Source organism: Equus caballus, chromosome 5 (genome assembly GCF_041296265.1).
Source record: "Equus caballus isolate H_3958 breed thoroughbred chromosome 5, TB-T2T, whole genome shotgun sequence".
Classification (NCBI taxonomy): domain Eukaryota; kingdom Metazoa; phylum Chordata; class Mammalia; order Perissodactyla; family Equidae; genus Equus; species Equus caballus.
This window is the reverse complement of record NC_091688.1, coordinates 100,878,109-100,892,142: the sequence shown is the minus strand read 5'-3', so window position 1 is coordinate 100,892,142 and position 14,034 is coordinate 100,878,109. Positions and strand designations below refer to the sequence as shown.

General features: G+C 44.5%; 1 protein-coding gene across 8 annotated transcripts in view; it reads left to right on the top strand.

Moving 5' to 3' along the window:
- The window catches only part of AK4 (adenylate kinase 4), a 66,585-nt gene that overhangs the window by 35,968 nt on the left and 16,583 nt on the right, over positions 1-14,034 (top strand). The window contains exon 1 of one of the 8 annotated variants that reach the window (XM_070268914.1): positions 2,731-3,256. The exons of the other annotated variants lie outside the window; for them this stretch is intronic. Coding sequence (XP_070125015.1) covers positions 2,935-3,256 — 322 coding nt within the window. The 5' untranslated portion in view covers positions 2,731-2,934. Of the gene's footprint in view, positions 1-2,730; positions 3,257-14,034 lie in introns of those variants that run through there. 8 annotated transcript variants of the gene reach the window in all.

Below are 14,034 nucleotides of genomic sequence, written 5' to 3'. Positions count from 1 at the left end.
ACCACTACCAGTGGTTGCTCTGGGTAAGGATTAGGTCTGGGAGGGAGACTTACCTGTCACTGTATATGCCCTTTCATATGTATTTAAATAATATGGGGACCTGATTTAAACACTCAGTTAGTGATTCCTAAACTTTTTGAGACATCATGGACCCCTTGATGACAACTATGATACTCCGCCCAGGAAAATGCATGCAGATGCTCATACACAAAATATCGTACCCTTTTGTACTTGAGGAAGCTGGAATTAAGAATCTTCTATTTTAAATTTGCCCAGTATAAATCTTTTGATTTATTAAAGGAAAAAAATGGACCGGTGGATTCTTTGTCGTATTTTTAAATAGCAGGATTCCTCGGTGCAGCGAAAATAGAAAGCTGATGAACACGCTGGTTTCTAGGAACACAAAATGGGGACAGTGAGCTCTAACCACCAGAAACTTCTTTCCACTGCAGAGCAGTTTTTCTTAGTTCGTTCAGTGCACCCATTCCTATCTTAATTTGGTGAAACCGAAGCCTCTGGAAGTTGTGACAGTTGAAACCTTGGTGTTTGCCAGCCACAGAGAAGCCAGAGGCATTGTCCTCCATTCAAGCTATCACATTGCCTGAATTTCTCCTGAACTCTGGAGCCACGAGTCTCCAAAATGAGCACCATGGTGTAGTGTTTATTCTGTCAGTGTTTCTCAAAGTGTGTGGTGTACAGTGTTAGTAATTGCTAGATAAGGAAACAGACTTTGTGGCCAAATATGTTTAGACAATACAGGTTCAAATACTAAAAGGTGCTAGCATTTATTGAGCACGTACTGTGTGCCAAGCATTGTCCTAAACACTTGATATTTATTATCTCATTCAGTCCCTACAACGAGCATAGGAAGGAGACACACTGTCTCCATTTAGTGGAAAACTGAGGCAAAGTAGGATTCAGTTACCTGCTCCAAGTTAGTAACTGCCAAGTTAACCACTTTCCTTTCCTTCAGGATTTTACTGAACCTTGAATGTGGTCATGTGCTTTGACTCTTCAAGGAAGGAGACATCATGAGGCATTTTCTGAATTTACTGGAGCACAGACTCTCTGACTCATTCCAGCACCCACGGGCAATCTCCAGAATTTGTTCTGTGTAGATTCTTTGTGAACTCTATTATTCAAAATATATTCCTCACTTTGTAGGTTTTCTGAAAGTTAGCTATAAAGTAGACCATGTCTTTCTAGAATGCCTTCCATTAAAAACATTGGGGGCTGTGTCCTCATGGGGCTGGGGGGGAACCAACAGACTGAATTGAAAACTTCTGTTGAGAGAAAGGCTGTAATGGCCTGTGGAAGGCATGTGTTTATTCATTAGGCAATGATGACTAAAGCTCCTACTGTGTGTCAGAATCCATTAGGTGCTGTTGATAAAATGGTAAGACACTATCCCTACTCTTTAAGGGGCTTATATCACAGTAGAGGAGTCAGGTGTGTAAAAAATTAGGTACTAACAGTCTAATGGAATCATCCATATGTGGTACCTGAGGACACAAAGGAGAAAGTTATCTGTTCTCTTGGTGGGTGGAGGGATTGGAAGAACCTTATGGAAAAAGAGATGAATAGAGAGATGTCCCGCAGGTCGATGAATAGAAGATGGGAAGGCGGATTTTTTCAGCAGAAGGGCAGTGTGAACTGGGCAAGAGAGCAATGACTTCGCCTAGTATTTTCTTGGGCCTGCCAGCAGAGGGGGGCAGGGGAAATCCTGAGGTGAGTGGCTTTTGACTCTATACATAGATGGTGGAACTGGAGATCGTTGGCTTGAGGGACCATGGAAGAGTTGTCAAGTTGAAGCATAGCATGATCAGAGGGATCTGTGTGTCAGAAAGACTGTTCTCAGCAGAGGAGAGATGAGTGCTCTGATGGGGAGGAGGTGGTGACTGGAAGCCTCATAAAATGTTGTTAGAATAATTGACCAAGGTTTGTCGAAGGCCTGAATTGGAGCAATGGCAGTGGGATGGAGCAGAGGCGCCATTCGTGAAAGAAGGGGTTGAGGAGGAAGAATTGGCAGGAGTCGTGACTGACGTCGGGGGCTGCAGCCCTGGGGTTTCTCTTCGGCCTTCTGAGCTTTTGGAGTGTCCTGGCTGGCATCATCTTCGCCACACTGCTCCAGCTCACTTAATTTCTCTGGATTCTAAAGACTTAACTCACAAGGTTATCCCCCAGTGCTTCTGTGTGGGTATTTGTCGTGACCGATGAACTTTGGCTTTGCCGTCACCTGACGGTTATTACTCTAGTTTAAATCCTTCACTTGGGAGCCTTCTTGCCTTGTAACATGAACTTATGCAGTTTTAGTAAACTTAAAATCTGTTTAAAAAGAGAATCATCTATGTTAAACTCCTTTGGAAAGGTAGTTACTGTAGTAACCATTAACCCCAGTTAGTGCTGGACTGCCCCTTTGAATCCCAGCTCCGCTCTGTGACCCAGGGCAAGTTCCTGTGCCTCTCTGTGCATTTTAGTCCTCATTGGAAAACAGGGATTAGGAAAGGGTTTGTAAGGGTGAAGTGAGTGAGTGTGTACGAAGTGCTTGGAAGAATTCTTGTCATTCAGCAAGTGCTGTTTGTGTCGTAGGAGATTTCACCATTTGTCGTACATGAATTTTTTTTGGTGACTACATGAAGTGTTAAGTTTGAAAGTAGATTTAAAAATATTTAGCTCTGCGAAGTTAAAGAAGTTCAGTTATGGAACGTTTTATCTGTCTTTTCAACGCTTGGCTCTGCTGTAACTCACCCTTTCAGGGCGAGCAGCAGAAGTTCTGTTCCACCACAGGCCTGTTTTTAGTATGGTGGTCTGTCAGTCTCCTCACAGATTTAGTTTGTATCTTTCTCCTTGAGAACCCATCTGGTCACTTTTTCAGTCTGATTTTTCTTTAAAGCTCTGGGATAAATCCATTTGGCAGAGGGAGGAGTGTCAGGAATGCCGAGTTCTGCGCTCAGCTCTAAGCTCCGTCTGTTACAAGGCACATGCCCCGCGGAGGACGAACCTGATGAGTGTGCTGGAGGTGACTGCGTGTGGGAAAGTCAAGAAGAGAATCCTGGAGGAGAGATCACGCAGCGACTCGGTCTGTGTGGCTGTAGAGAGGCGCCCTGCAAGTGGCGGGTGGGACCCAGCAGAGCGGAGGCAAGCCCGGGGGACGCCAAGAGGGTGGAGGGCGTGGTGCGTGCCCTGTGTTTGCTCAGCCATGTCCTTGCTAAAAAAAGGTCAGCACTGCCTCGCCTTCCCCACACCTGCCAGTTGGGTAAGAAACACTCTTTTATGAGTTTGAATATACGTGTGGTTTTTTTCTTTCTTTCTATAATTTCCTTGGAAGTTTAATGTATGACAGCAGTTTTCTAAAAATATTTTAATTTTTAAGACCAATCTTCTACCGGAGAAGTGTAATGCACAAGCCCTCTAGCTTTGTTATGAAGCCCTGTCTTTTTCAGTTTCATGGAGAGAGTATTTACTGCTTACTAGGTAATCTTGAGGTGAAATGGTACCTCGGGAACAATAACCAGCTCTTTAAGACGAATACGAATTCTTCACTTTTTAAAAGAGGGCTGGCAATGAGGTGAGGCCAGTGGCAGGTGCGTTAGTAAGAGATTTTTGTCATTTCTAAACTTGTCTGCCAACCTGTGCCTTTTAAACCGTAACGTGCAGGTTCTCAGACTCAGTCCTAGTTTATCTCCAGGTAGCAAGATGTAACAGAATTTTCTGCCAGGTGGTTTTAGGCGTAGGTATCAAAACATTTTGAATTTGTTGTCAAAGTTTGGTTTCAGAGAAAGCAGCCTTAAAGTTGGGAATTATAAGTGGAATGTAATTTAAGCCTTTTCACTGGAGATAAAGACAGCTTTAGAAGGGGGGTCCTCCTTTGGTGTGTGCTTGCTTGTCCGTTGGTTTCGTCTGGACTGTACTGGGCGGGGAGTGACTGCTGCTTTCGGCAGGGGATTCTGGGTTTTTCTTTTTTTAGCAGAAGTCAGAGCTTCTTGAACGAGTGCAGTGTTTGTGTGTGTTTGTTTTCCCTGAGAGTTAGATGATCTCAGACCTGAGATATTCCAGTGAACGTGCTCACTCCGAGCCCTGGGCGTCCAAGGAGAAGGTGGATGCTGGGGAGCAGAACTGTGGAAGCTGGGGCTGGGTATCTTGTGCTGATTTTGTGACCGTGTTTTACCATACTGGACTGGTACACAACTGCTCTGACCTTATCCCCTTCGTATTTTTCTTTCTGAATCAGACCTCTGAAGAGAGTTACGTCCCACTGGGCAACATATGCCTAGAGAAAAACGCTGACAATCACATATCTTCTGAATCACGTCTTTTAAGAAATGCCAAGGCAGTTGTTTTCTGTCACCCTTGTGAATGTGGGGTGTGCTTCAAAAATAAAATGTATAACAGGTTTGTTTGGAAGGTCACTGAAGATATTCTCTTTGAAAAAAAAAGAATCAGACTTTCTCCTCTCTTGTGTGTGTTTGTATGTGTACGTGTATGTAAGAGGGTAATAGATGATCTTACTCATTTACCTTGAAATATTTAGTCTTGAAAAAATCTGTCAGATAACCTTTGTATCTTAGAGCATTTGAAGGCAGGGCTGTATATGCCGATACCTTGAATGGAAGGTTTGAAGCAATTGGAGTGATGCCTAAAGAACGGGGGGTAGTGAGAGGATTGGTGAACTCCTCTAGGGTGCTGGAGCTGTTTCCTGGCCTGCCAGGCAAGGACTGAGCAATCAAAATCTGTGGTGCCTCACGAGGCTCGTCCTTCTTGCCACACTCATGACTTGGCTCTCCTTGTAGCACTTTTCACTCAACAAACACTTATTATGCATACCTAATGGGTGCAATAGTTATATCTTGGGTGTTTATAAAGTGAGTGAAGGACAGACATGGCTGGCTTTGCACTGGGGTAGTGGCAGGGAGGAAAAAAGGAGGAAAAACATATCGGGGAGAGAGAGAGAGAGAGAGCGCATAGGGGTAGAGTAAGCTTGTCAAAGAATCGTCGGGACAGAGAGTGAAGACGTGCATCCAGCCAACCCTGGCACAGGTGAGATGGCATCTATGTTCCAGGAGGTAAGCGGGAAGATATTCACAAGTTGAGGATAGTATTCTTGGTGAAAATGACAGCGTGAAGAGAGATGGATGTGTGTATAGGTTAGTCTTGGTGCCACATTCCTGGAGACCCCCTCTGTGCCCCAAGACAGGGTAAATGTGTCTGACAGATGTTTTATTCTGCATCCAAAATTCTCATCTGAGGAGACAGTTTGGGCAGTAGCCCTTAAGTGAATGTTGTTTTGCTCATTTTCTTTGTGGGCACGTTATTATTATTATTATTATTTTGGTGCTTTGAGGGTAGAGTTTGGTCAAGGTATCAGTTTATTATATGTCTTGGTTTCATAAAGGATCAACAACTATTTGCTGGGTTTGGTTGATTTAAAAAATTGTTTTTGGGGCCGGCCCCTTGGCCAAGTAGTTAAAGTCACATGTGCTCCATTTCGGCGGCCTGGGTTCACAGGTTCGGATCCCAGGTGCAGACCTACTCTGCTCATCAGCCATGCGGTAGAGGCATCCCACATACAGGGTAGAGGATGATGGGCGCAGATGTTAGCTCAGGGCCAGTCTTCCTCAAGCAGAGAGGAGGATTGGCAACATTTGTTAGCTCAGGGCAAATCTTCCTCCACTAAAAAAAAAAAAATTTGTTGTTACAGCTATATAGCCCTAATAATCTTCTCCAAAAAGGTACATATTTAAATTTGTGTTTTAAAACAGATGACATTTTTTATCCTCTTCTTGGAAGAAGAAGGAATTATCAAACCTGAGACCTGTGTTTGGTTCTCCTTCCTGACGTGGTTGTTAAGTATTTGGATGGTCTTAAATGAAAGGATTTGTAGACATGTAATTAATTTCAGGTTGAATGGTGTACTGAAGGAGAACACATGATTTTGCCAGGAAAGGTGGGCAAAAAGAAGAAATATATATCTAGTTTAAATAGGACCAGGTAACAGCTTTCTAAACAGAGCACTGTGGTGGAGTTACACAGGAAAGACCATTACTTAGCAGGGTTAGGTTGTAAGGAGCCATTTTGGTGACATGTAATGAGTTTTGGCGCACTCCCATCTTAGGATACGCTTCATCCGAAGTGCACAGCCCATTCAGACTTTATCTCCAGCCAGTGATTCCATTAAAGCTACTGGAGCCCCTTTGTTAATGGTCCCAGGAGATTGTGCACATTTCTTTTGGTTCTAAGTATTCATAATTTTCCCTAGAGCTAAGTGTTTACTGAGTACCAGCTCTGCCAGGCATGGCCCACACACCACAGCAGAGCAACCTGGAGTGGGCAGGACCTGGCCATCATAGGCCCTGTTAGGAATTGGGGTCTAGTGGGGATTTGGCCTGTGCTACTGTAGGCAGCGAGGTCATCCTGGGTGTCTTTGATTTATATCCAAACCATAAGAACTTGGTGGTGGTGGTGGTGGTTGTTGTTGTTTTTGGTGAGGAAGATTGGCCCTGAGCTAATGTCTGTTGCCAATCTTCCTCTTTTTGCTTGAGGAAGAGTGGCCCTGAGCTAACATCTGTGCCAGTCTTCCCCTATTTTGTATGTGGGATGCTGCCACAGTGTGGCTTGATGAGCAGTGTTCAGGTCCACGCCCAGGATCTGAACCTGGGAATCCTGGGCTGCCGAAGCAGAGTGTGCAAACTTAACCACTATGCCACCAGGCCAGCCCCAGTACTTGGTTTTATCTTGTGACCTTTCCTATGTTCAGAGTCCTCCATGTCAATGTGAGCTCAGAGTATCTGACTGAAGAACAGAGGGACGTCTTGGGCTCTTCCCTCTTCATTTGGGTGGATTCTCCCTGAGACCCTTCCTCCGTGTCCTTTTCTGGTGGCTTTCCTTGATTGATCTGACTGCTGCCTCGGGATGAGGGACAATCCTAATGTAGTAGACAACCCTGACGTTGTGTATGTGGTTTGTATTTTCGGAGAAGGACTAGATTTTACCATGTAAGCATTAAGGGTCATATGGAAAACATATGGATACAGATATTTGAGCAGACCCTGGAAAAACTTGTTTCAGAGATCAGAAAACATATTGAGTATACGTTTTTGATGTGTCCCCAGGAGCTTGGCACTGGTCCATTGAGGAGGGACCAGCACACTTCCTGACCTCATGGGCTGGTAGGAGCCAGTGCTGCGTGAACAATTGCAGTTTGGGATCTTGGGAGCATCAGGGGAAGGGGTGAAAGGTGAGAGGTGGCACAGAGAGAAAGTGACAGATCCCATTTCTGGGGTCAAGGAGGCAGCTATTACGAAGGCTTCCTGGAGAGGGCGACACCAAGAGCTAAATTTTGAAGTGGGAATAAAGCACATTCTGGATGGAGGGAACATTATGTGCAAAAGGTATAGAGGCATGAAACCACGTGGTGTGTTCTGGAAACCGCAAGTAGTTGGGTAATCCTTCAGTCAAAAGAATGAGCAGATGAGGCTGGAAAAGTGGATGGGGGCAAAAGTTAAACACTCCGTGTAATTCAAAAACAGGCAGTTGAATAAGCGTCAAAGTTAATGTTAAAAATGAGTTAGAAAGATGTTTAAAATTTAAAATTTGAATTTGAAAGAGGGCATAACTTTTTTAACTTCCTTGCCAACTAAAATTTAAAAGTTAACTAGATGTAAAAAATGTTAAATTTGGACATTGAGCTCTGCTTTCCCTGTGTCTGGGCTGTCTATTCACGCGCTTCCAGGTGTGCCTGGCCCTTCCCCGTTGCTGTTTAAAAGTCTGTAACGTATGTGCAGGCTGAAACTGTCTTCAAATCCTAATTTTAGATGTTAGGAGACCCCGCTTTCCTAAGTTATGAAATAGGTATCTTGGGAATTAGATGATTTGAGAAAATTCATTGCAAAGCTTTGTCCAAAGCGTCTGAAGTAGACTTTGTTGGTTTAATGAAACAGTTGCTGTGCGCTTACTATGCACAAAGCACCACGCTAAGAAAACAGCACTGCGGTGGGAAGAGCGTGGACTTGTGAGTCAGACCTGAATAACTTATCAGCTGTGTAGTCTTGAGAAGCAAAGCTACCTTTCTTGGATTTTTTTTTTTTTTCTCATCCATAAAATAGGAGTATGTATGGCATAGGTTTGTGAAGATTGGCTAACAAACGTAGCAGGTGGTCAAATGGTAGATATGTGTTATTATTGTTATCGATGTTAAGTTCATATGTATATATACATGTATATGGAGAGACACTGATACAGATGTTAGAACTTAACATTTCAATAATAAGCTGCTGAGAAACTTAGCAAAAATTGTTGTCATTCTAATAAATAAGGATCATCCTATCACCCCTAATTAAGTACACCTGGGGAAAGCTAGATAACTAAATAAAGGCACTCATCTTCTAGGTAAGGTTAAACCTTACCTAGTAACATAAAACAAAACAATATAAAATTCTGTTGATTGTCCTACAACTAATAAGAAGACCTAGATTTTGGAAAGATGAACAAGTTGATTAGGGTCAAAAGTAGAATGAGATATGGAAAAATACAGAGAATTTACTTTTTATCTTTTTACACTGTTTTTATAAAAACGACACATGATCACTATAAAACATTCAAGTCATATGGAAAAATGCAAAGAAAAGCCGCAAATCATCTCCAATCCCACGAGGCAGAAATAACCAGGGTTAACCACTGAAAACCAGCCTTCTAGACACGTTTCTATGCACATGCGCAGATAGAAATGTCTCACCAGACTTTACATACTTTTAAAAAGTATTCAATTGTACTCAAATTTAACAATAACAAAAGCTAAAGTGAACCTGCATTTCAGATAAAACTTTTTTCATCACCAGGGATATTAATTCCTGTGGGAGCTCTGTAAGATTATGAAAGCCATTAGGAGGTTGACATATTTGTTTTTTTTTTAATTTCACACTGCAAATTTAGATTAGAGATGTTCTTTCTCTACAGTGAACAGTAAGAGGATTAATATACTTATAGCTCCTCCCACCTTCTCTCCCCTTCCTCCCCCCCCCGTTTTTGTTGTTAAAATTTATTATAAATTTTCTTCAGTAACTTTGATTTCCCAGGTTTTTTCCCCCTTATATTTAAATAATTTAAATGAACTCTGTGTTCTGGTTTTCTTGCCCACTACCGCTTCTCTGTTTACTTCGTTTTTATTAATCTCTCGGTTCTCTTTCTGTGAATTTGCTAGGTACCGTTGAATTGGGCACTCGTTTAAGAATGACTTGTGTGGCACACGTATTATATCTGAGTGCAGCTGCCGTACGTTAACCCCACCTTCCCGTTTATCTCTTGATTGACTGAATTGTGTTGGCATTGTCCCTTCCTGCCTGCCTGTCCGCTCTCCCTCCCTCCTTGCAGATGGGCTCATTGGGTGCTGTCTTCCCCGGGTTTCATGTTTGAGAATGTCTCCTTGTTCAGCAGTTCAGCTGACTGTGATGTCCTCGCCTGGTCCTTGGGTTCTTCAGACTGTGCAGCCGCTGGCGCGTGGTCTTCTGGCCTGGATTACGGCTCTGCTCTAGAAGCCTAAAGCCAGTCTGACTTTTCCTCCTTTGGAATATGGTTTTTTTTCTCTGCATAGACTTCCTTAAGAATTATTTCTTCCTACGCAAAGTAAATAGTATATCTCCCTATTGGTTTTTTTCTCTTACATATGGTGTGTCCAGGGAACTTCTCCTACATTCTATCTCTTTTGCCCATTTGTTTTGCTGTTTCAAGAATGCCAGTTATGTTGGATATTATATTGAATATTCTTTGTCTTTATCATATTCTGTTTACATTCTTGCTTGTGTGTCTCCTCTTGCCTTCAAACACATTCAGACATTTTATCTGGCGGGCAGGGGAGAGCGAAACTTTGTTTCCAGTCCTATCATTGCGTCTGGATTTCTCTGCCCGTGTGTGCTGTGCCGGCGTGCTGCCCAGCCCTTGCCCTTCTGCCCGTACTGCTCTGCCTCCAGACGTCTGTGCGATCGCTGCACTCATCTCTCCTCAGACGTCCCCTCCTCAGTGCATCCTTCCTGTGCCATCCTGTCCACCCATGTCACTCTTTCTTCTTACCTTATAATCATGTCACGTTACTTATTTATCTGCAGACTTGATGTTCCTCATACCCCAGCCCCATGCAGGCCTCAGAAGCAGAGATTGTGTCTGTCTTGTTCATGGCTGGATTGCCAGTATCTACAACTGTGTTTGACACAAGGAAAAGGCTTATCAATATATGTCCAATTGCCGAGAGGTCTTGCCTGCAGCCTGCAGCTGAGCCTATATAGGGGACGCTTGGCTTCTGTTCTTTTCCTTGGGGCAAAAATATGGGCCTGTGCTAAGATTGTTTACAAATTCCTTTTGTCTCAGTTGAGACACAATGGGACCAATTTTTCCCTAATTTATTCATAGAGACTTACATTCAAATAACAAACAAGCAGACTTCTTAAACAGAAAAGCTTGTAAGCAAGGGATTTGCCGATGGCCACTCCTTCCTGGAGGCAGTGTGCATCTTCCCTTATTGGGGAAAGACCTCGATGATTGTTTTTAAGAACAAGAGTTTTAAGCTAAAATCGTCCCGCTGCTGCCAGAGAATCTCAACGCCATTCGGGAATTTCCTCAAATCTGCCTGCCTGTTAGGAATTCATCTTTCATTTCCCTGAGCCACTTAGAAGACCCACACTTGTGGTTTAAACGCCAGTTTTCTGTAGCGTCTATCTTCTGTCTGTCGGTGGATCCCTAAGTAGTGACTATAGCAGATGTAGGTTTCGAAGTCCTTTACCACTAACCTGTAAGTGGTCCTTGAGAGCGGAACCCGCATGTTACAAGTTCCTTAAGCTCTGGGATGGAGGAGTCCAAGTGTCCCTGGGAGGTTCCAGGGAGCAGGAGGGAGATCCTGGGGCTCCGGTCCAGTGGAAACTGTGGGACTCACAGTGATGGGGTGCAGCGGAGGCTCCATCTGCCAACATCTGGAGCACAGCTGCCGCTGGTCCTTCTCACCATCTGTTAATAAAACTGGATGAAGTGGAATAGGGAGGTCTTAGACACATGTACAAATAAATATTGTGTAAACAGATAAGGTAATTATAAGATACGAGAGAGAAAAAGTCTTCCTAAAACAGGTTTTGATGGTGATCAATTTTAACTTGCTACTAAGGCTTCTGGTGGGCAGTGGGCAGTGTGAATGGTCTGAATGCCTCTGGGTTAGGAAAGACGGGGGAAGAATAACTTGCCCACTTTCAACTTCAGTGGATTAATTGTGATGAACCACGGCTCGCCTTTCTAACTTGGTTCTTGCTTTCCCAACAACTGGGAAGAGATGGGGGGTCAGAAGCAACCATGTCGGCCCCAGGTCTTAGTCGGGTGGGGAGGGGGCCTGATGTTGCCCGACCTTTTCATGAGCTGCCTATCCCAGGTGGATGTTGGAAGCTGCCCTTCAGGACTGCCCCTTGATTTCCATCAAGCGGAGGGCTTGGGTTTCTGCCTGGGAACGTGGTGGTGGACTCTGGTTCTTTATACCCCCTGCAGGGACGAATGCACTCCAAATTAGAAAAATTTCTAATTCCCTCTTCCCCTTCACTGCCTCAGCGTGTTGCTGTGGCGCCTCCTGCATCAGCTGCCCTCCCTCAGGTTCTTGGCGTGGCTGAGAAGAGCAGGTGCCAAGGCCCAGTGGGCAGCACTGCTGGAAACACAATTGTCAGGCAGGAATTTAGTGACATATCCCTACACTTTGTGGATCTTTTTGGGGGGTTTAAAAGACAATCTGTAGGCACCATAATTAGTGATCTAGATGACAGGTTCTGGGAGAAATTGAACTCCATAAAATGTCAGCTTTCACCATGGACTGCTGTTTGATTGAGCAGGAGGGAGCAGCTTTTCTAGGCTGAGTTAGGAGAGGAGGGGTGGGACAGCTTAGTGTGGACCTACGAGGAGGTATTCCATCCTCCCCCTGAGAAACTGCCTCCCCATGAGAAACCGCGCGACAGGACAGCCCGTGTCAGTGGTTACAGGGAGAGAAGCGTGCTTTCTCTGCTTCCATCTGATCTTTATTTTACTTTTTGGGCTTTCTGGTTTCCTCAACAATTAATAGATGATAGTCACTTGGAATAGGCTGTCTAAGGAAGCTGGAATACAGCTGGTTAGTCATTTAGAAACCATGTGTTTGAGGATTACTTTCAGTCAAAATAAAAACATCTCACAGCTTTGTTGCATTTCTTTCCAACTGGAAAAGTTATTCACGCTGCCACCTGTTGACAAAATTTGAGCGTGCATCTAATCCTCTTGGTCAGCAGCCTCTGTCCACCAGAAATACCACGGCCACGTGGAATCCGACTGTGTCCTGGGCCCTTCGGGAACAGAGCCAGCCCCAGCCCTCAAGGAGCTCCCGATTTTAACAGGGGCTGTGGGGCTACAAGCAAGCGTATTTAAAGAACACACACCCACGGCTAGAGCGGGGAGTTCTCCTCCTCGGGCCCACCAATATCCTCGTAGCCTGCCTCGTCCAAATCACTTAACTAAGAGAAGATAATCTTAGTCAGAAGGCACTTAAACACTTTACATATGTATTCAAATACTTTCATGTTTGGAAGGGCGATTCTCATTTAGATACAGATTTCCTGTGATAAGGTTTCCACAGATCATGTTTTCACATTCCATATATCTGCTGATTATTTGTTTTCTTACAAATGCCAAGATCCTAGCAATTCAGCATTAGATACCGAATGTTAACTAAACATATTCGAGAGCAAAATGCCCACATTTTCCCCCTACAGTCAATATGAACAGCTCCTGTCCTGGTATGGAGACATTGTTGCTCGCTAGGTTTCTGCTAGGCTTCATACCGTGCTCCTCTGACAGTATGTTCATTAAAAAAAATATATATATATATGGCTGGATAATGACCCTCTGCTAAAAATGGTTTAAAATGTGCTGGTCAGCTTGCGCCTTATCTGGCGTTCTGTTCTTGGCAGCTAGTTGATGTGAGAATTATGCCTGAATTACTTTGATGATTTGCTCAGCCCTGCTTGAGACACTGATGTCAATCAATTCAAGGAATGGCCGTAACGTCAGGATCTGTAAGCTGAAGAATACCCGTATCTTAAGAGTCCTGTAGACAGATAAACAGTGCTCCTCTCTTCCTGGAGCCTTTGCCCATATCCCTAACCAGAGTGACAGAGAGCTCCCATCCAGGCCATGTGACGCTCCAGGGCTGTGAGTCGGCACTCAAACTTCCGTGGGAGCCCCAGGCCAGCCCCAGGGCCTCCGTAGCCACTACCGAGAGGAGGACCCCACACCTGCGTTGACAATTACACTGCTTGGGGCCAGTCCGTTCCACTGTGCCTTGCGTCTCCATGCCGTCTGGTTATCAGTGGAAAGGGGAGTCATCCCTCAGTGTCCTATTTTCTGTTATATCCTCTTCTTTTTCTCTCTTGCTCATTCCCCTCCTCTTTCCCCCTAATTCTCGACTCTTCCTCTGTGCCCTCTGGATCCTCTTGCCTTCTAATTTTCTCCACCTTCCTCTCCGCATGCTCTCTAGCTCTTTGCAGAATGCTTTCTCTGTCTTCTGCTGAGAGAAAACCTGGCTCTGCCCTTAGGGGCCACTTTCTCTCCTGTCTCTTCTGGTATTGAGGACACTCATTCTCCCATGAAGACATCATGTGGGGTGATGGTATTATTCTGTCTGCCCACTGCCTCTTTCATACTTTTATAAAAGCTCCAATTTATCTTCATCCTTCATGTCTTTCTTGTTGCCAGACTTGCGCTTTGTCTTGACGCCTCCGGTCCCACCTTGCTTCCCTTTTCTCCCAGTCTTGGCTTTTGGTTCCATTTGCCACTCCCCCTCCAGCCGTTTACGTGGTACCAGCCCCCATTCTGGGATTTACGTAGAGTAATTTGCTTATTCCTCATGACTACCTTCTGGATTAGGTATTATCATCCTCATTTTATAGGCACGGGAGGTTAGGTAGCCAGGGTTGCAAAGTGAGAAAGTGGCAGAGCTGGACCTGCAGCCCAGGCGGTTTGCCCCAGAGTCTGTTCCTGTCTGTTAAG